The 21129-nt window shown below is 37.7% G+C and overlaps 1 protein-coding gene across 5 annotated transcripts in view; it reads right to left on the bottom strand.

Moving 5' to 3' along the window:
* The window catches only part of Macrod2 (mono-ADP ribosylhydrolase 2), a 2207522-nt gene that overhangs the window by 564294 nt on the left and 1622099 nt on the right, over positions 1–21129 (bottom strand). For all 5 annotated transcript variants that reach the window (XM_045156295.1, XM_045156298.1, XM_045156294.1 and 2 more), the window contains exon 8: positions 15738–15811. In XM_045156295.1, the coding sequence (XP_045012230.1) occupies positions 15738–15811 (74 nt within the window). The remainder of the gene's footprint in view (positions 1–15737; positions 15812–21129) is intronic.

The raw sequence follows: 21129 nt of genomic DNA, 5'->3' as shown, positions 1-21129 counted from the left end.
GCCTGGAAAGGAATGGAAGCAGACCTTTTATAGACAATATATGCATGGGTCATTTGGGAGCTCCTTCCTTACTCTTTCTTCCTTTCTCTAATCCCTTCTCTTCTATTTTTTTTCTTTTCTCTCTTCCCTTTTTGTTTCACATAAAACACACCAGAGATTGAGAGGGAATAAGAAAAAATGATGATGTACAAATTTAAATCTAAAAAGAAATACTTATTAGAAAAATAGCTGAGCTTCTGTTTAAAAGTACAAAATTGCCAACACAGAACCCAGACAAATGAATGGTATTTTCCCAGTGGTTGGTATTTAATTAGCACTCTGCTATTGTCAATTGGCTGTGCTGTCACAAGGAGAAATCATTCCAAGCTATTGTGGAGGCTTGTCCTGTTGCCACCACCATGTCATCAATCTTCTCATCAGTGCTGTCATTACAGATCTCAGCGATTTCTCACCTTTTCAGGAACTCTGCATGAATTTGACCTCGAGAAGTATTTGGCCACTATCATCTCAGCTATTAAATGTCAGATTCAGACATCTCAAACTGTGTGTCAAGACACTGTCCTCTGGCAGCACTGAACCTATTACCTTTTTTCTCTCTCATAAAGTGTGCTCTTTGGACACCCAAAATTGTATGCTACCAGTTTTCTCAGGAATCTAGTTTATATTGTATGTGCCTGTGAGAAGAATATCTAATGCTGGCTGTATTAATTCCAGACTTCTGATAGTTTGCACCTGCATGTTATGCAAATAACATCTGCTGATTTTTACTGGGTGAAATAGGCAGAAGGGTAAGGCCATGAGAAGCGGCCATAACAACTTGCTTCAAGAACATTTGCAGTCTTTTGTCTTTTTTGGAATATCAATGAATCCTTCAAAATTGTATTTTTCCACTTTTATCAAAAAAGAGTCAAATTGAGCCTTGCTGATAGCCCAGGGGACAGCAGAAAGGCCAAAGAGACCTGCTTACATCTCAGGAAGCCTTCCTCAGACTACTCTCAAGGCCAAGCTGTTTGCTTCCCTCACTTATCTGGCTGCTATTGGACCTGCCCTCTTCTCCCTCTCCTTGCAGTTACTAGTGAATCACTTTTTTTTAACAATTTTTATTTATTTATTTATTTTTTGTTCAAAAAGCATTGGTATGGAGCCTTCTCTGTAAAGAGGGCCTATTAGAGATGAGACTTTAGTACCAGGAAGCAAGGTGAACAGATAACTTTAGGAAGTGCCTTAGGCATGAAGATGCTGTTTGGATTCAAGAATGAAGGAAAATGAGCAAGAGAGAAATTCTATGAAGTGGGCCAGGGCATCTTTCTTTTGATAACATTAACCCCATCAGTAGTTGGGTAGAATCTCATATTCTTCTTAGAAATAGGGTGAAATAAGTAAATAAAAACACAAGATATTATAACATAAGCAATTTAATAGAGAAGAAATATAAGAAAGTTCTGCCTGTGTTTTATATACATATAACAAGTTCTAGTGTTGGCTTTGGAATATTTTGAGCCACTGAGAGCATTAGTAGTATTGTGAGCCTTTTTGTAACAATTGACATGTGACAGGAAATCTATATGATATCTACTGATGACAAAATCCCATGAACTGTCAACACTACTGTGGTTTGGGGCTATAATCATGATGAAAAGAACTTTTTAAACTTTTTAAACCCCTAAGTTTAAAAAATTTCAAGTGCAGGCTAGTTAAAATGATTGTTCTTGTTCCCTGGAGTTCATAGACTCTCTGAGACCTCCTGAGTCTGTAGACAGTGGGTTGAGAATTCGTGATGCAGAGTGAGCATTTGATCCTCTCCTGGTGGAACTATAGAGTGCCGTGTTTTCTTTCTCTTAACAAAGGAAGCTGCCAACATCTTCCTTGACACTTTCCCCTGTCCAGTGCCTGCCCCAACCCCAACTGCAACAGGAACACTGTACTCTCAGCCCACTGCAGACTGGTAATTACCTATGTTGTCTCCTCCATCTGACTATACACTTTCTTAGGACAAGACATATATACCAGCTGGTTTTATATAAAGAACACATGATTCTTGGCATGAAACAGCTATTCAAAAGATATTTGTGCACTGGAGAGATGGCTTAGCAGTTAAGGCACTTGCCAGCAATGCCAAAGGACCCAGGTTCCAGTCCTCAGTACCAATGTAAAGCCAAATGCAGTGGCTAGAGGCCCTTGTGCACTCATTCTCTCTTTACATATCTCCTTCATTCTCTATCTCCCAAATAAATAAATAAACTACTAAAGTAAAAAATAAATAAATAAAGAGATATTTGCTAAATAAACAAACATAACCAGGGAAGCCTCTGAATGATTACTTGTGAATCAAAGTTACCAACTTCTTTTTTCTTTTCTAAAAGGGATGACATATAGGAATGCACACACACACACACACACACACACACATACACACACACTATCTGAAACAGAAATGTTGACATCATGGGTAAATTAAAGAAAGAAGGAGTGGAAATGGGAGGGTGAAATGGAATGATGGAGTAAAGGGAGAAGGGGAGACTTTCTTGACTAGATAGAAAGACAGTGCATTTACCTAAAGACCATGCTATTTTTAGTCCTATGTCTTTTGCTTGGTTTTAGTCCAAAAATCAAAGGTACTGGTAAACTAACAGGTCCTATGGCTTTCATGAGTAAAGAGATTGTGCATGTGTGTATGTATTGGAGGTGTGTTCCTGCTACAACAACTTCATAAAAATTCCTTAACCACACATTTAATAAAAACACATTTCAGAGCATACATTTATCCCCACCCTGTAAATAAAACCATTTGCCAACTTTACTTAAAGCATGGGAATTCATTTTCCTTTTTCCATCCCTCCTGAATAGAACGTGACTATTTGGAGGATTCACTTACTCCTGGAAAATGGCCATTTCCTGCCTCAAGACAAAAAGGCTTAAAAGAACCTACAGAAAAAGCCATTGAAATCCTCTGAAGACATCTAATAACTTATAAAGAAAAGAATGTTTTGATGAGTTAGTGCAAATGAATCAAGAACATATGGGTTCTATTTCCCCTGGGTTTAAATTTGTAGAGAGAAATAGTCCCTAGAAAAATGAACTTTGTAGATGTCACTGAACCCAAGGGAAAGCATATGAGATGATTACTCAACTTAATACATTCCTAAGCTGCCCCGTGCTTAGCTGAGGCACACCCAGGTCATTTGTAGCTCAATTTGGACTGTCAAACACACACCCATCAGGCTCTAATTGTTTTCAGAGGAAAATTCTGAGCAGCAGAAAATGTTGCAATGGATATTATTTTCAGCAATGAATTTTTATATAGACTTTCATTGTCAAAAACCTTAAGTGAACATAACTGAATCAATGATAGGGGATTCTAGAAATGAGTGTGACACACATCTTCATATCCTGGGGTGGATCCACAGATGGATGTGGTTAATGAAACAGAAGACTGAGCAGACAGCCATCCTGTAACCATGCTAAGGTTATCTTCCAACCAGGGGTGGGGAATGAATTTGCTTCACATGACTGAGTTGTTTGTTATTGGTATCTTTTCTCAGTAACCAGTATAAATGTACATGATCTAATAGACAGATGCTAACTTTATTTTAAAATCTACCTACTATAATTCCTCAAAGAAGAAATGAATTTTATAAGTTGGTGGCTTTTTCTACATTGTTAATGTGCATCTCCTACATGGAGGTATCTCAGTACATATTGAGAGATGATTAATAATAGGACATTAAAAATTCACTCAACTGCTTTCTAAGATAAACAAAAACATCCCAGTATATATACACAGGACATTATAAAAAGCTGTCTAGCAATTCCTAGGTCATTATTGTAAGCTGAGTTTGCATGTGACACATAGATATTATGAAGCTCATTTAGTTGTCAATCTAAGCCAAAGGGCAGGATAGGACTGAAGGAGTAAATGCTCATTGTTAGAAAGTAAACAGTTGTACTCTAATGTCTAGACCACACACCCCGAACTCAGGCTCTTGGTTCATATTATAAGACAAGTCACATGCTTGTTCAGAGAAAGATGTCAGTTTCTTCATTGAGAAAAATACAGATATTTTTTTTTGTTTCTATATTCTACCTGGAAAAGACACTTGAAAACATCTGGTTTACTCATTCTCAACCAGGAACTGGCGACATTTTTGAAATACAGAAAGCTATCCTCTCACAAATTTTGATACAGAAGGTTTAGGGTGCAGACCAGTATTTGATGAGTTATTCTCAATTGAGTTATAAGGCAAAGGAAAGGGTTACTTTTCCTCCCCACTTATAAGGAAAGACACATGCTTCCAGCTCATGAAAATGGCAGTAAGAATGTCCTTCACCAGAACATCCTTGTGTTGTTTTTAATCCCCATGTCTAATGCAGAGCCAACCACATGCTCAGAGGTTTATTTTCTGTTTATAAAAATATCACATCATTTGGATAATCAGCACGTTAAATTTCATGAGGAGCTTTAAAAGTTGGCTATTTTAAAACTGCCATGCAATCCAGATCATTTGCAGAAAATCAATATAATATTCTCTCCTCTTACACTAAATGGGTCAAGGTTGTATGTACTAACACTAAAGATACATGCATACAGGAATTGGTGACAATCTTTGTGGTCTACAGAAATGACCTCAGAATGCTACTTGGTCTTTGTCTTGTCACCAGAGAAATCTAGATAATCAGGATCAGTTAGCTTCTATTGGTCAGAAGGTGCTATGAAGACATGGGCAAAGATAAGTCTCTCAGTGCATCAGTGGGCCTGCTCCAGAAAGCAAATATCAATGTCACTGATCCTGAACTGGAAAAAAAGCATGACCCACTTTCCTGCTTTCCAGAAAGATGTGGAAAATTGCCCAACACTATCTAAGACGGTGGAATGATATAATTACAAGCCCCCCTTTTTGTTTCTTACTTGCAGTTTAATTTTTAACTATATACAACAAACTTCCTCCTTGGAACAAGAATAACCAGTAGGAGATACACATATCTCACTGATCATCTTCCCATCCATATTCAAGGAGCCACAATTCTCATTCTTTTTGTATGGAAGAGGAGAAGGAGTTGCACTTCTCTTACAATAGTAGCTTCATATTTGTGGTTCTGCATTTGCAAGCTGTCCCATAGCCTTTCTTCAACAAATGTAAAAGAACCCATTCTCTTTTTAACACAACAATTGTAGCCCTGGGAACATCCAAGCAGACCTCTTCCTCTTTTTATAAGAAAGACATCCCACAGTTTAATTTTAGAAAAACTATTTGTTGGTTGTTTCATGTTCTTCCTGATCTCCTCTCAATATTGACTTTCATTAAAATATGTATTTCTTATTTCTAGGTTATAGTTAGTAGTGAGAATGATTGTTAATGTCTTTGCTTTTCTTTCTTCATGAGAGTAAGTACTGAAAGTATTAATTTTCAAACACACTCTACATTATTTTACTAGTTAGGATAGTGAAAGGTAGTTTTTATAATCTGAAACATTTGAATGGCATATGCTATTCCATCAAATGTAATAATTAAATGGAAATAGTGAGGGACTATTGGGAACTTGGAAAATGATTATGAGGAGAGGAGAAATAGGTAAGAAGGGAGGAGATTCTGGGAGAAGATTAAATGAAAATTATCAACACATGATATAGGCATATAGGAAACTATCACAGTGAACCCCATGAATTCAATTAATATGTGTAAATAATTCCAGAAAAGTGGTTCAACATAGCAAGAATGTTTGGAAAGAATTTGAATAAACTATATAAGATATATACTTTAAAAAATTAATCCTCCTAATAATTCTCAATCTTCCCTATTTGGGGCTCTATGCCCAACTAGTTAAGTTGGAAACTTTCTTTACCCTAACTTGTTAAAATTAAAATCTGGCTGACCATTCCATTTTGCTAAAATATACCATCATCTTGCCTCAGTTTTTGATTTTTCCCTCAAGCCCACAGAATGGACTCGAGGACTTTGCCAGCTGTCCAACAATCTGTGACATTTCAGCAAATTATCATCCCAAAGCAGAACCCATTGCCAAATGGCAAGGGACAGTACAGCTGGGAGCTCCTGTACCCAACACTTCTAAGCTTCCCCATTATTTTCCTTTCCCAAATCCAAGTGACAAAGAAATCCTGTGAACAATCATAATCAACATACTTGTGGTTCTGAGCCCATGTCCAGCTGTCTGAGTAACCCCAGAAAAATCACCACTGAGCCCAGAAGCAGGATTGATATTGCAACGTGAAATTAGTTAACTTAGGAATTTCCTTTACCTTGAACTTTACCACACCTGCACAATTATAGCTAAAAATTCCTGCCTTGAAGAAATTCTTATGAACACCTAATAATAATGTGGGTTAAAGAGCCAAGAGCATGCTGCAAGATGCATCAGGAGCTAGATAGATTTTAGTTTTCTGTCCTAGGATTTCTCTTTTTATGATCCACTGTAGATTTTCTAGAAATTTTATCTAGAAGTCTCAGATCCATACAGTAATCTCCCTTGCCTATTTAAATATATACCCTCCATGCAGAACATGGTGGTTTTGTTAAGACATTTGTGTTGATTTGTTTATATATGGTTCTCTCTGCAATGCCTTAAACTCTATTTTATTTATTTTGCTTAACTAGAAGTGATGGGATCATCATGGACAATGGAATGGGTTAGAATAGACCAACAGAAGAGCATATAAACTTTATGTGAGGATTGAAGATACCAAGCTGCTCTATGTCTGTGGCATTATAGTTGGTGTGTGCAGAATACTCTGGGTCTTGATATCAAGAAAACCTCTACCAGAAGGGGGAATATCATTAGGATTGAAGAGCTCTTCCAACAGAGTAGGAACTAGAGAGAGGACACTTGGGCAGCCTTACCTCAGTGCCACCAATTTTCTGATTAAAGTGCATCATAGGTACCCTGGCTAACTGGCAATGAGCTCACTAACAAAAGCACAGTATTATGTTATTCCATAAAGTATGACAGCACTGAATACAGCACATGGAGGCAACCTAAAAGGGCTTTAATTTCTAGTTTCAGATCTTTAGATATGCCCATGGAGTAGATGTTAAAGTACTGAGAGGCTGGAAAGGTAAGTGGATCTACTTGGTGAGTTCTAATGTGAGGCAATATATGGAAATATTAAATATTGTAAAATTACCACCAAAAGGGTAGATGTTTCCTTGGGATTAACAGATGGGAATTAAGAACAAGGTAAAGTAATATAATTTGCTTCTGACAGCCAATGTATTTTCATGTTACAAATTTTACCAGGGGGTAAAGGTACTGTGTGTGAGTAAGGAAGTCATGTAGAAGAGGAAAAAAGAGAAAAGTAGTAAAATAAAAAGAATAAAGTAAACAAGGTAGAGAATGACAGAGGGAAGAAGATAGATGGAATGGAAGGGAAAAATCTAAAATGTCTGCTCTTCATCAGAGCCTTTGAAGAGTGAAAACAAGATGGCATATCTGCCAGGTCTGGGAATAATTTTCTTCAATTATGTCACAGCTCATGAACATCATGGTTTCAACCTAAAGATCCCATTGGGCTAGTCAAAGGGTACATTTTTATGGGAACATCCATTAATATGATGACTGTCATTACTATAACCACATCCCTGCACAGGATGTGACTATTTCAAAGACGGGATTATTTTTCCACATACATATTTTACCTCAGTTTGTACCAACAACAGGCTGGCACAGATATTCAAATGATGTCTTTGGTCATAAAACATATTCACTGAAGAGAACTCTGAACACTTCATTTTCTCTTCCTAGTTTCTGACTGCTGGCCACACCCAGTGTCTGTAGGTTGGAGGAAGGTACATTACGCCCTTGTGTTTCTGAAAACAATCATCCAGAAATGGAGCTCAGTGTGAAGGATATAACTTCCCACCATAAATGTAAACAGTATTTCAGGTTTTACTTAAACCCCCTTTTCAAGAACCACAAAGGTCCTAAGACATTTTGTGTTGGTGACATAAAGCAGGTCACACACTTGTGTGTGTGGAGGGGGGAGGGGATACAGAGAGAGACAGAGACAGAGAGAGAGATCCATAATGTGTTTCTAAAAGAAAAAGTGACAAACAGTTTTTAACACTGCACATGTTCAAAGACCTCTGCCAAGACAGGGAAAAATAGTCTTGGCACCAGGATGTAAAGTGCAATGGTTCCTTTTTGATTGGTAATGAGAAATTAAGTAGCAAACCTTGCCAAATTAACACAGGGGCCTCATGTGCCCTCATATGCAATATCCAGGAGGCCTATGGAGTATTTCTTCAGTGGATTCCCAGTGCTTTTTCTAGGGCAAAGGAATTGTTAACTCATTTTTCTTTTTAATAAACTGCATTATGTGTCTGAATGTTGTGGGTGATGGGGCAGGAAAGTCTGATGATATCAACTGCTTCCATGGAATAAAAACCAATGTCTGTATTTCCAAAGGACACCAATGATGAACTCAGAGCCAGTTTTGGACTCTGGATAATATTGGTTGACCTTGAGGTCCAAATAACACTGGATAAGGTCTGACTCTCAGTCATAAATGAGTTATCCAGTTGGATGGGCCTCAGAGAAATGCTGCCAGTTGTACATACACAGCATCTCATCACACCTGGTCACATCTGTCGGTGTGCTACTTAAAGAGACAAAGCACACCACAGGTGTGCTTCCTTAGAAAACAGAGAAAGATTTCAAATGATAAGAAGATAATGCCTGATGTTTTCAACTATAATCTGTGCATTTTTTTAAATATTTCAAGTAGAAACCTAAAAGCAATATGCAACAAAACCAAATTTCTACCTTCCTCCTACACAGAAGAGAACTGACTTTGGTTCAAAACAAAAGCTGAGTTAGAATCCTCCCTGCCAATGATTTCTAACTCTGGCTAAATATCACTAAATAAAGTAAAGCTTTTCCCAATAAATTCCTTCCATTCCAGAGCAATAGGTTCTTATGCTGGGGAGAGAGAACAGGTACCAAGAACATCAGAACATTCCCATGCAGTATTTGGACCAAGGTTTCAATAACTCCCCCCTCACTCAAGTGTACAGAAATAAAGCTGGGACCAGCTCCAGGTCAAGTGTGGTCTCCCCCTTGATTTTGCATATGATCACAGATTCCATTAGAGCTTATGAGAAATATGTTCCTTTGTAATTGGTGGGGAAGCTGGCAGTTCAGGTTTCTCCCAATGTACAATTGAGACCTGATTAGTTCCTCAAGATTTCCACTTCTAAGTTCCCTAGAAAGTCAGTACTCTTCCAAATTACACTTTTCTTCCTAGATGCCTTTATGAATCAAAAGGGCTTTCTGGAAGGTTTCACACATACACCACGTGCTGTAGGATGTGTGTTCCCTTGGGGAATTTAAAATATTGAATGTGACCTCCATAACTTGGAAATATCTCACAGTGTCAAACCATTTGCAGCTTTTAGTGTGAAAGACATCCTGTTATGCTTTCTATGGAAAAAATTACAAGTTGGTACATTGCCCCAGAGACCAATAACCAAATGCCATATGAGTCCCTGGAGTTCAACAATAGTACAGGCACTGTAAAGACATTTCTTAGGCTAACTTCCAGAATGAATGGAGGATCTCAGAGCTGTGGAGTGGGAAAATTACTATTTTATCCAAAATAATGTTTTTAGACTGCATGAAACATGAGGAATGCATGAAACTGTGGAAGGTAACACAGAGCAGACATCAAAAGTTAGAAGTCTAGGCCGTATTCTCACTGTTCATTTCCATAATAGTCCCACATTTTGCTTTTCTCTATCTGTAATAAAGTTACTACTTGAGAAAATAGGCACTTACAGAAAGGTTATCATGATATGTGCTGTCATTTTTAAAATATTTATATTCTTTTTAAGAGAGAGAAAGAAAAAGAGAGAGAGAGAGAGAGAGAGGGAGGATGGGCATAACATGGTCTCCAGGCACTGCAACCAAACTCCAGACGCATGTGCCATCATGTGCATCTTACATGCATTCTGGGAAATAGAACCTGGGTCCTCAGGCTTCATAGGCAAGTTCCTTAACCACTAAGCCATCTCTCCAGGCCTCTGTCAGTTTCTTTTTTTTTAAATAGCCAACTTAGATGTTATTTTCTTTTGGTTTTCTGAACTTAAAGATTCTTAACAATTTAGTTGAAAAGTCCAGTACATAGTCTTCTCCACTGCTTGCCTCAGGCTTGATCTTGGGGATATGTATTTTTCTTTTTGGCCAAGTATGTTCTCACTTCAATCAAGTTTCTATTTCTTTGTATTTTTGTTCTGTATTAGATTTCATGCAACTGATTTTCTTACAGTCATAATGCAGTTCTTACTCATGAAAAATTCTGTTTTGATTGTAATTTTTCTACCCAGGAGATTTTATAGTTCTTAATTCTGGCAGGATGTCCTTGCTTCCTGAGACTTCTTTGGGGTTTTCCAAGAGCTGCTTCAGCCCTTCCAGCAGAATTGTCACCACAGTGAAAGCTGGCTATAGGGTGTGTGCTGCAGGGTTACATCCAGAGTGCGCCCAAATATGTGGGGAAAACAGTTCCCTCACAGTTCACACTTTGGGCAAAGTAATCCAGTGAATGATGGGGACAAAACATATTTTCTACATCTTCCCTCTGGATGCAGGGACTCAAGTCAGGACTGACCGTCTGGCAGCTGGCAATGATTTGTGAAATTACATAGAATCAAATCAACTACTGTGTTGGAGAACATGACCCTTCTTCATAGTTTAGAACTCAGAAGGTAAGTAAATGATGACATGTGAAAGCTCACTAATTATGATATCAATCACTTATGGTATATGACAGCCAAACCTCTGAAGTGTGTTTCATTGATTCACATACTTCTCTGGTGAATGAAATATGGTCATTGTTGTGAGAACCACATCATTTCCTCCATAAGAAAGGAAAATTTCATGAGATCTGACCAAGAGCCCCATAACATGCAATCCTGCCTAGCAAGTTCAACATGGGTTTTGCCTCATGCAGAGCTGGTGCATGGAAGACAGGATCATAATGGAGCCATGTGTAAGTAGGTTGAGTAACAATCAAAGATAAAATAAACATCAGTAATAAAAAAAAATGCAGTTATAATCATGAAGTACAGAAGTGGAAAAGAGGGGAGGAAGGGATAACAACAATGAACTCTTGCTTCCTACTGTATTTTTAATTTTAGAAATTGCCATAGGTGTAGTCTTTGACTTAAAATTTTTATTATTATGGATAATAGTTTATTTTTACAACAGATTCTCTTTTGTCTTAAGCTAGCTTGATGACTTACTTCAATTTCAAGCTGAGACTGAAATCCCAGTTAATGTTACAAACATCTCTATTTCACCACATTTTTCTTCCTTATTTTCATTGAGCTACATGTGTGAATAGCTGACTTGCCTTCTTGAAGTGTTTGCTGGTTATCTAAAATCATCCCATACTCAACTATCTGCATCATCATTCTTGTTTCCCTTATATTTTGTGAGTGTAAAATATTTCTACCCCAATTTTCTGCATCTTAGTAAAAATACCAGAATTTACCCAGGAGCATAGTCCAAAAACCCAGTTATCATTCTTGACATGTCTGTTTTTGTCCTCTGCTGACTCCACATCAGATTTACCTCTAAAGTAGACATGACACCTCTTTGCTGATACTTAGTTTTCTCTAGCTTGAACATATTATGAAGTATATTTTCCTGTCCCCTAAAACTTAAATCCTTCAGTGTCTTCATCCTGGAAATGAAATGTGAAGAAAATTCACAAGCATAGAAGCAGTTCTATAGAGGAATCAGCAATCTGTCCATGTGATGGTATTTCTTTAGCTTGGGATCCTGACTAAGCCAACGCCCTCTGCCGCCTCCTGATATACAAATGGTAGGAGCAACAAATAAGCCTTTCCTGCTTTATGACATTCAGATCTAAAGGATGTTTCTACCTGTGCCATAAGCTAGTAGAATCTTACTGAAAACGACGTTCAGCCCTTGTTAGCTCGACTTTAAAGCACACCAAGCATCACTCTATCTCATGTCCTGCTATCACCATGTTCAACACTATCTCCACTTGTTCCTGAGTTTACTCCAAGAGCCACTTCACTGGGGTCTACTCTCCTACTCTATTAGTTATTAAAAACATTTCTCCCAAAGCAGCCAAACTTACCTTTTTAAATGTTAAGTAGGTCATGTTACTTCCTTTTCTCAAAACCTCCAAACACATGGTATTTCACTTAGAGAAAAATTCAGAATCTATGAACAATGTGTCTATCATCCAGCACTGACCTATTTCACTAAATTTGTCTCCTGCCATTCTTTTATTAGCAACCACAGTTGCTCTCTATCCACAAGTTGAAAACACTAAAGTCATTACCCAATCAAGGTTTTTTTTTCCTTGTTGTTTCCTCCATGTAGAATATTCTGCCTCAAGACATCTGTGAGGTTGTTTCACTACTTCTTGTTATATACATCTTTCATACATGATGATGTTCTCAGAACAGTCTCCAAGTTTTCTAAAACACAAGTCACCATGTAGTTGCCATGTTTTACTTTGTAAAGGAGTCTCTCATTTCTTTGCCTGTGTATATGTGTGTTCTTGTACATATGACTGTGGGTATTCAGGTACTCAGGGGTGTGAGTGCAGGAATGTGTGCCGCACATGCATATGGAGATCAGATAACTTCTAGTATCAGTCCTGTGTCATGTGGTGGTGGTGTTCATACCTGATTTGGTCAGACTAGCTGGCCCAAGTCCTCTAGAAAACCAAACATTTGCCACAGCACCCACCATTATTTGTTTTTTGGGAATCTGAACTCACGTGTTCATACTTGCAACACAAACACTTTATCCACTGAGCCATCTCCCTAACCTCTCACTTATTTCTTTATTCACTCATTTGTTTCTCTTTTCGTGGAGTGTGTGACATGTGTGTGTGAATATGTATATATGTAATCAAAACACAGGGATTGTTTTATTTTTTTCAATGTTTTGTTTCTGCTATGTAAAAAAGTGCTGGTGCTTAGTTGGTTTCAATAAATATTTATTAAATGAATGAATGAATAAATAAATAGAGGAGACAATCAGGAAGCAAAAAATACTGTGATAAAAAGACACTTGAATTAAAAGCATAATCTTTTGTACACCATTAACCTAGTTTGCTTGTTTAAACAGAGCAAAACCTAAATCAAAATACTGCACAATAATTAATGTGTATAGCTTTTATCTATGATATACCACTTATCATTTATTTATTCAGTAAAATTTGATGTATTCAAAATAAATTTTTGAATCTATTCAGTGTATATTAAAATCTGGAATTTTTAAAAGGAAATCAGCACAGGATATACTTAAAATTGCCATGACTGGCTTGTGTTTCCAATGCAAATGAACTAAATTTCCTACAAGGGCCCAAGATTTATGCAAGAAAAGAATATGAAATCAAAAGAAGGGACTCAAAGGCAGGGAGGCGAAAGAATTAAGTAGGAGATACTAAGATCAGAAATTTTTATGGGAAATAACATTCTAAATAGCTTAATGGAATTATTCCACCAATACAATCTTTCAATAGGCTATATGACCAATGAGAGGTATAATGTGGAGTTACTTCACAGTCCAAGATGATAAGTGTGTATCCTTGATTTTTTTTTTTTTTTTTTGGTTTTCTGAGGTAGGGTCTCATTCTTGTCCAGGATGACCTGGAATTCAATATGTAGTCTCAAGGTAGCCTCAAACTCGTGACAATCTTCCTACCTCTGCCTCTTGAGTGCTGGGATTAAAGGTGTGCACCACCACACCTGGCTTCTTTGCATTTTTATTCAGTGGAAATGAAGGATATTCACAAATATACTTGCTCATTTATCAGCTTTCAATCACGAAACCTGCTATGCATTAGCAAAAGAAAAAAATAAAGATGGTACAGTTGAGGAGCTTTTTTTTTTTGAGACAAATAGATATACTGAAGGTAACTATCTTCTCTACCTGCCCTCCATGACTGCTGGAATCATAAGATCCTAGTCATACTTTCAACCCTAAGACTTTCCAGTCTTAAATACCTTATTTAACCTTTTAAAAATATTATTTCATACATGTATACAATGTATTTTTATCCCCACATTTACTCTCTTTCTTCCCCTTCCCTTCTCATTATAACCCTTGTTTCCTCCAGATCTCCATCTTGCTTTCATATCTTGTTTATTTATTTATTTTTGACCCACTGATTTAAATTAGGATTCCTTGTAAAAGCATGAGTGGAATGTTATTTACTGGAGAATGAATAATTCTCCAGTGACATGCCCACCCCCCCTTTAAAGGACAGGAGTTCCTTTCTCTCAGCAATCATTAAATCATTCGTTTCCACTCTACTCTGTAAGAGGTGGGGGTCTCATGGACCTTACCTTATTTAATATTTTATGCTAGGTAAGGATGACAATATTAATGGTTTGTAAGGTTGATGTGACAACAAAATAACTCATACCAAAATATGTTTATTAACTGAATATTCTAGTAATTTACTTTTATTTTTACCTTTTTTTTGAGGTAGGGTTTCACTCTAGCCAAGGCTGATGTAGAATGTACTATGTGCTATCAGAGTGGCCTTGAACTCACAACAATCCTCCTACCTCTGCCTCCCAAGTGCCGGACTAATGGTGTGTACCACCATGTCCAGCTATTTATTTTTTCCTTTTTGAGGTAATTTATAAGGATCCTCTAAATTGAAGTTGTCATGTTTATTCATCTCAAAGTGAGGGGGAAACCAAGCATCCTAATGGGTATATTTGGCTATATGGTCTTTATGTCCACTTGAGATTAAACAATGTTCATATCTGGTTAAAAATGTTAAAATGACAGTAATTGGGAAATGATATTGCTACTTCTTTAAGCACCCAAAGGGTTCAAAACTTGGCTTTTACTAGCTTACTTCTATAACCAACCACTTCTAAATATTCTATATCCTAATCAAAGAGAAAGTTAGATTAGAAAATATAAAAAGGAAACAAAATTCTTCTTAATACTAAAATAAAATTAGTATCTGAAAAGAAAAAACAGAAGGGAAATCTCTAAGACTGTGCTCAGTCTGAAACCTACTTGCAACTACACTGTGAAAGTGACAAACCCCTGTGGTCTTGTTGCAGCTTATTTTTTTTTTACTTGAGCAATTCTCCTGTGCATCACTAGCCACATCCCAACATGTCAATTCCAAAGATCTTACTTAAATAATCAGACTAAAAGGAGATTGTTAGTTTGATAAAAGCATTTCTTTTCATTTGAAAGAAAAACCCTGGTTATAACAATTTAGTTAGCAATTATCCAAGTCCAGTAATCACTTCAGGAAAGTGTCAAGTTACAATTAAAAAAAAAAAAATAGTACAATTTAGCAAACAGATATATAACAGCAATTCCCCTGCCAACCACCACCACAACAACAAAACTGAATCCTCTAAGGGAAGCAAGATGACCAGAAGAACCATCCATCTTAAGGGAACCCATTCTGCGCTCTTATTTACATACAATCCAGACTACTGAAAAAATAGGAAGATGAGACTATTGCAGAATATATATGAACACTTTGCTCATTTTCCCCATCAAAGCGATCAATCCATACAGTTACTATAACCAACTAATTATAGGACATATTTAATCACTCTTGTAATGCAAGTGAAAAGTCAGAGCATTGGCTCAATGAATATGCCTAGTTGATATTAATGCAATGCATCTGCTGGTTTGTTGAACTGAGGATCAAGTCACACAGCGTGGAGTGCTCACTGCCTGTGTGGTTCCGTTCGTCTTACCTCCTGGTGATTCTTGGCCAGCCATTCCTTAATTGTACCAAGGGCAATGATCGCAGCAGGCTCGTTTGGAAAACCTAAGGAAAGGACAGAATAAAGCAAGTGAGCCCAAAAGCAAAGAATACAAAGATCAATCCCAGTATGAGAATGAAATTTTCTCATTAAATACTATTCTAGTCCCCTGGTAAGTAAAGCAAAGCAGATGTCAAGAAGGTTTACACAGATGTGAAGCGTATGATCTGCACACCTCTCATTAAGAGGACTAGTCTTATACCAGTTTAAAAAAACAAAGATTTAATGGCTATTTAATAGCAATTTCCATTAAAACATATTTACATGTGCTTAATAGCTTACCAAGCACATTCATATCTTCTTCTCAGTGTGTTCAAATTAAAATTACTGTCTTCCTCAACTTAACAACCTAGTAGCCATGGCTCAGAGAAAACAAATAGTTGGCCAGGGTGATTAGACCAGTATTCCATCAAAAAATTGCCCCAAGACAGGGCTCACAATAGGCCAAAGAGATACATAAAAGAACACTATTATCAATATTCAAATATGGCAATACCTTCTCCACTTAGAGACATTACAGTGGATACTTGGGATTAAAAGCACATGAACTAACCTGTTTGCATAAGGGTTTGGCTAACAAGGAAAACAAGAATAACAGACATATTCTGCTTCCCAGTAAGAACACACATATTCAAACTTTCTGTGGCATTCCAGAATATATTTTTTATCTAATATAACCTGAACACATTCATAGACCAGCACACGCATTAGACAATCTTCCAATAGAGGTACAAATATATATATAAAAAATAACCTTATAGACTTATGTATCTGTGACACAAAAAGAAGAGACCAGAGTGGTTACTTTATTGAACCCATTCTTTCAGCTCACTGCTGGCTTTTTTTTATTATTACCAAATCCCATTAGATATGCTTCTCTGGAATTTTGTTTAAATATCTCTCTCCTATTTGGCTTTCTCTATTTTTAAGGTTTTTTTTTTTAATTATTTCATAGTACAAAATCCAGTGCCAATTCATAAGTTTATTAAGTTGTATAATCATCACTGATTCTAAAATATTTTCGTGATCCTATATTTAGACTCTGTACCCATTAACAGCCATTCCCAGTCTTCTATCCTATCAGCCCCTGGCAATTATTATCCTCTCTGTCTCTGTGGAGTTTCAGATTCTCCACCTGGACTTTCCCATAATGCCTTTTCCAATGCCTTCTATTTGTTTCTCCCTGTTTCCTTTTCCTAGAAGCACCACTCAAATGTTTGCCATTTCTGACTTCTTAAACTTAGCCCTCTTCCCACATGGTATTGTACCAATGATTGTCTATAAGGATGTCTTCTACTGCAGGTTTCTCTTGAGACACTGTCTATATCCTGCTGTAGAAAGACAGAGGTATTTCTAACAAGGAAAAGGTTAATAGAAGGCAAATACATGTAGTAGTAGTCATGCTGATGGTTTAGGTTTCTGAAGGCCTTCAGAGAAAATGTGCAAGAAAAGAATAATCACAGAATTGTCCCATGTTCAAGATTACGCTGTGTTTCTTAAAATTAATTTGCTATAGGCTTTCCTAGAAATTAGAGGAAGGATGAGGTTTACTTTAAAGGCAGGCCCAAACTTCATGCACTTTAATTTACAATTTGGAACAATTGTGACATGGAAAATGTGAACACATCATTGTACATTTGTAAATTCTTCTATAACATTTATGATTCATTTTCTTCAAATATTGCTTCAAAACATGAAATCTTTACAATTAGTAAAAAAGAAGCTATTAATTAGATAAGCCATTTTATTAAGAAAATTATCTTTGAACTAAAAATGGGTTGATATTGATACACAGATATGTTTGATGAGTCCTCGTCCAATGAAAGCTTAAAATCTGGGAAGTAAATAGGTAAAAACAGAACCAAGGTAGTAGGGTGAGCAGAAGCTGATGTAGAAGACCAAGTAAGATGTGAAAGATTCTTGGAAGAGAATCCTCAGAAATAAACAGTGAGCAGCAGGGAGTTAAGCGAGCAGGTGAGGGAATGTGAAGGAGAGAAGTAAGCAGCATGAGGACAAAGAGGAGGCCAGAAAGAACATTTGCCATCAGGGAGTTAACCACAGGAGGCTTGTTCAGCCTTCCCTGAGTAGAATTCTGACTTTTATAGTCATTCTTCCTTTCATCCTCTCTGGCATCAACAATGCAACCAGTATTCTCCATCGATACAAGCATCCCTGACCTTCTGGCCCTACCTATGGCTTTACCTTTGGTTATGTCACTACTTTTCCACTTGTAACTGACATCTGAGGACAATATACTGCTGACATGTTTTACAGCTTCCCTTCCTTTCCTCTTTTGCTTAGTGATTTTATTTGAGGTCTGATGGGCACTCAAATAGACAACTGTGGCTGAATTTAATTGTCCTTCTCTAGGCTTCCCTGCATTCTCCAATCTATTGAGCACATCACATTTAGACAAAAGAATGTAGACATTCTGACTCCCTGGCTAAACCAGACGGAACGCAGTTTTCAGCATTGCTCATTCCAACAGTCCCAAGGGGAGTTTTTATACTTTTCTTACTTCTACCTGTTTATTCTATTTGCATTAAATTCTTCTTTCTTGGGCTGGAGAGATGGCTTAGCGGTTAAGCGCTTGCCTGTGAAGCCTAAGGACCCCGGTTCGAGGCTCGGTTCCCCAGGTCCCACGTTAGCCAGATGCACAAGGGGGCGCACGCGTCTGGAGTTCGTTTGCAGAGGCTGGAAGCCCTGGCGCGCCCATTCTCTCTCTCCCTCTATCTGTCTTTCTCTCTCTGTCTGTCGCTCTCAAATAAATAAATAAATTAAAAAAAAATCTTCTTTCTTTTAGGTATGTTTAATAATTATTCAAAATGAAATTATAGAGCTATAGAAAGCTAATAAATACTGCAATCACATTCAATTGCAATGGACATCTGCATTAACACTTACCTTGAGAAGACATAATTCTACACAGAGAAAATTAGACAAGTTGTAATAGAACCTTGGCAACTATGGTCAGTTATCAATTATCTGTGACCTTCTGGTCATTCTCACCTTCATCAAAGCCTCTGGCACTGTGTTATGGTTTTTAGCATGACTTCAGGGTTGCTGCATTCCTGGGTTAAATCAATACCCAAGACTATGACCCACTCAACACCTGGCCACCAGTTATTTGACCTGTTCTTCTTCAAAAATCAACCTCCTCCATCCTACCTCAAGCAGCTCTACCTCAGTTCATACAATGGACCTCCATGTAACATTTCCAATCCAAGGTTACTAAGCAGAACTCTCTCAAAACCTGTTTTCTATTTAGTTTTCTCAGCCATTTTATGAGGAATTCCCTTTGAAAAGAAGCATTCAAAGCCCATTTTGACCTCAGACAAAATTAATGTCAGCACATTTTTCCTGAATGGTCTGTCTCCTTGTAGTTTCTCTAGCCTCATCTCTTACAGTATCACTTTTTGTTTGTCTTCACTCCAGCCTTTCTGGTTTCCTTGTGTTTTTTTGCCCATTATATTTCTGTAAAGAGAAAGAACATAATCTCCAAGCTAGGTCATGTAGTATAAGTGCCACTATCATGCATAAGGATGTAGTTATAGAGTATAACTCCTAATGACCCATGGTGCCTGCACAAAAAGCCAATCTGAAGATAAACAACTTATTCTGTAAGATGTACTGCTCAAAAAGACAGTGAGATGCCCACCAGGGTATCCAGATGTAGACCCTGCACAGAAGTCCCATGCATTAAGACAACATAACTTCCCCTTCAACTACTATCAAAGACTTCCACAGCTCCCCCACTCTCTGGGAGTTTCCCCATTGTCTTGCAGTACATTTCAATAAAATTTCTCTTTATCTGTTTGGGGTTTGTTAAATTATTTTATAGCTTATGCAAACGGCCTTCCTTATGCCATTTCACATGACATTTTAGTGGTTCTTACAAGGAGGTGAAAAGAGTGTCTCCAGAGAATGAAACAGATGACCATAGTTTATGACTCAGATAAGCTTTCTAACTCTGGCTTTTCAGTACTGTTTCTGATTCTTTTCTGGAGATCAAACCCAAAAATACTATATCTCAACCTTTATACAAAGTCTTCACTTTGCTCATTCTGGGGTGATCTGCTCTCCAGTCTTTATCATTTCTGTTGAGCCCTAGCTCAGCAATCTTCTTGCTCCCAGGTTTGACCTCATGGACAAGAAGAAAAATATCTCTATTCTTTCCTCCTTTTCTTCCTCTTTCAGGCTCCCTCTTATAAGTGGTAAGGTTGGAACATGGAATCCGTATGTTTTCTCCTGGGGCTGATGGCCAGGAGGAGAAATGAAAATAGAAATAAATGGTTCAATGCCCTCTTTATTTGTGTACCAGGGCTCCCTCTTCTTCTGCTCACACTACCCTTCGGCAGCCAGAGGCAGTGGCCAAAGTTGTGAGGAAGAGAGGAGAAGAGAAAAGCAGCCAGAGCCTATTGAAAATCCATACATGCCAGGACTGGAGGTGGGAGCAAAATGCCAATACCCTCATCCTTGCCCAGCCATGACCATGTTTGGCTCCTGACAATGCCCTGGACAAAAAGGGAGTATCAACATTGCCTTGGAACACAGGGGCCCTGCTGCTCCATGTCTGGCAGGATGGACCATGGTTCCAATGGTTAGAGCCTTATGCTTTTATAATTTGGTTGGGAATCAATACAAAGCTTTTATAGAAAGACTAACTGTTTTGGGCAAATTTGTTTATGAGAAAATTGACTGACCTACCAACATAAAGAAGGATCCCATCATCTCTGGTCTCGTCCTCCTGCCTTCTCATGAAGTGGTAAAAAAAAAATGTCCATGGTGCATTACCACACACAGAGCACTTTACCCCCACTCCAGGTTCTTCTTCAGGCTCTCACCCCACCAGTAAGGATTACTGGGGGCTTAATGGAATTATGGCAAATAATTATTTTCCCACTACACCTCCTGCCATTAAAAGTAGAATTTTAGAGCCACACATTGGGCCATGATACACAGAGACATTTCCTCCTACCCATAACTGATGGCCAACCCCGCAATACACGACCCATATACCCAAATAAGAAGGGTCCCTATGGAGGGGGGAGGACAGGAAGGAGGCTAACAATGGTACCAAATTGACTATATTCATTGAGCATAAAACTAACAACAACAACAAAAATAGAATGGAAGCCAGGCAAAGTGGCTAACACCTTTAATCCCTGCACTTGGGAGCAGAGGTAGGAGGACTGCCAAAAGTTTGGGGCTGCCCTGAGACTACATAGTGAATTCCAGATCAGCCTTGACTAGAGTGAGACCCTACCTCGAAAACAAAACCATAAATAAATAAGTGAAAAATAAATAAATAAATATAAAAATA

This window comes from Jaculus jaculus, chromosome 8 (genome assembly GCF_020740685.1).
Source record: "Jaculus jaculus isolate mJacJac1 chromosome 8, mJacJac1.mat.Y.cur, whole genome shotgun sequence".
Classification (NCBI taxonomy): Eukaryota; Metazoa; Chordata; class Mammalia; order Rodentia; family Dipodidae; genus Jaculus; species Jaculus jaculus.
Note: the sequence above shows the minus strand (reverse complement) of the source record. Positions and strands in the feature narration are given on the sequence as shown.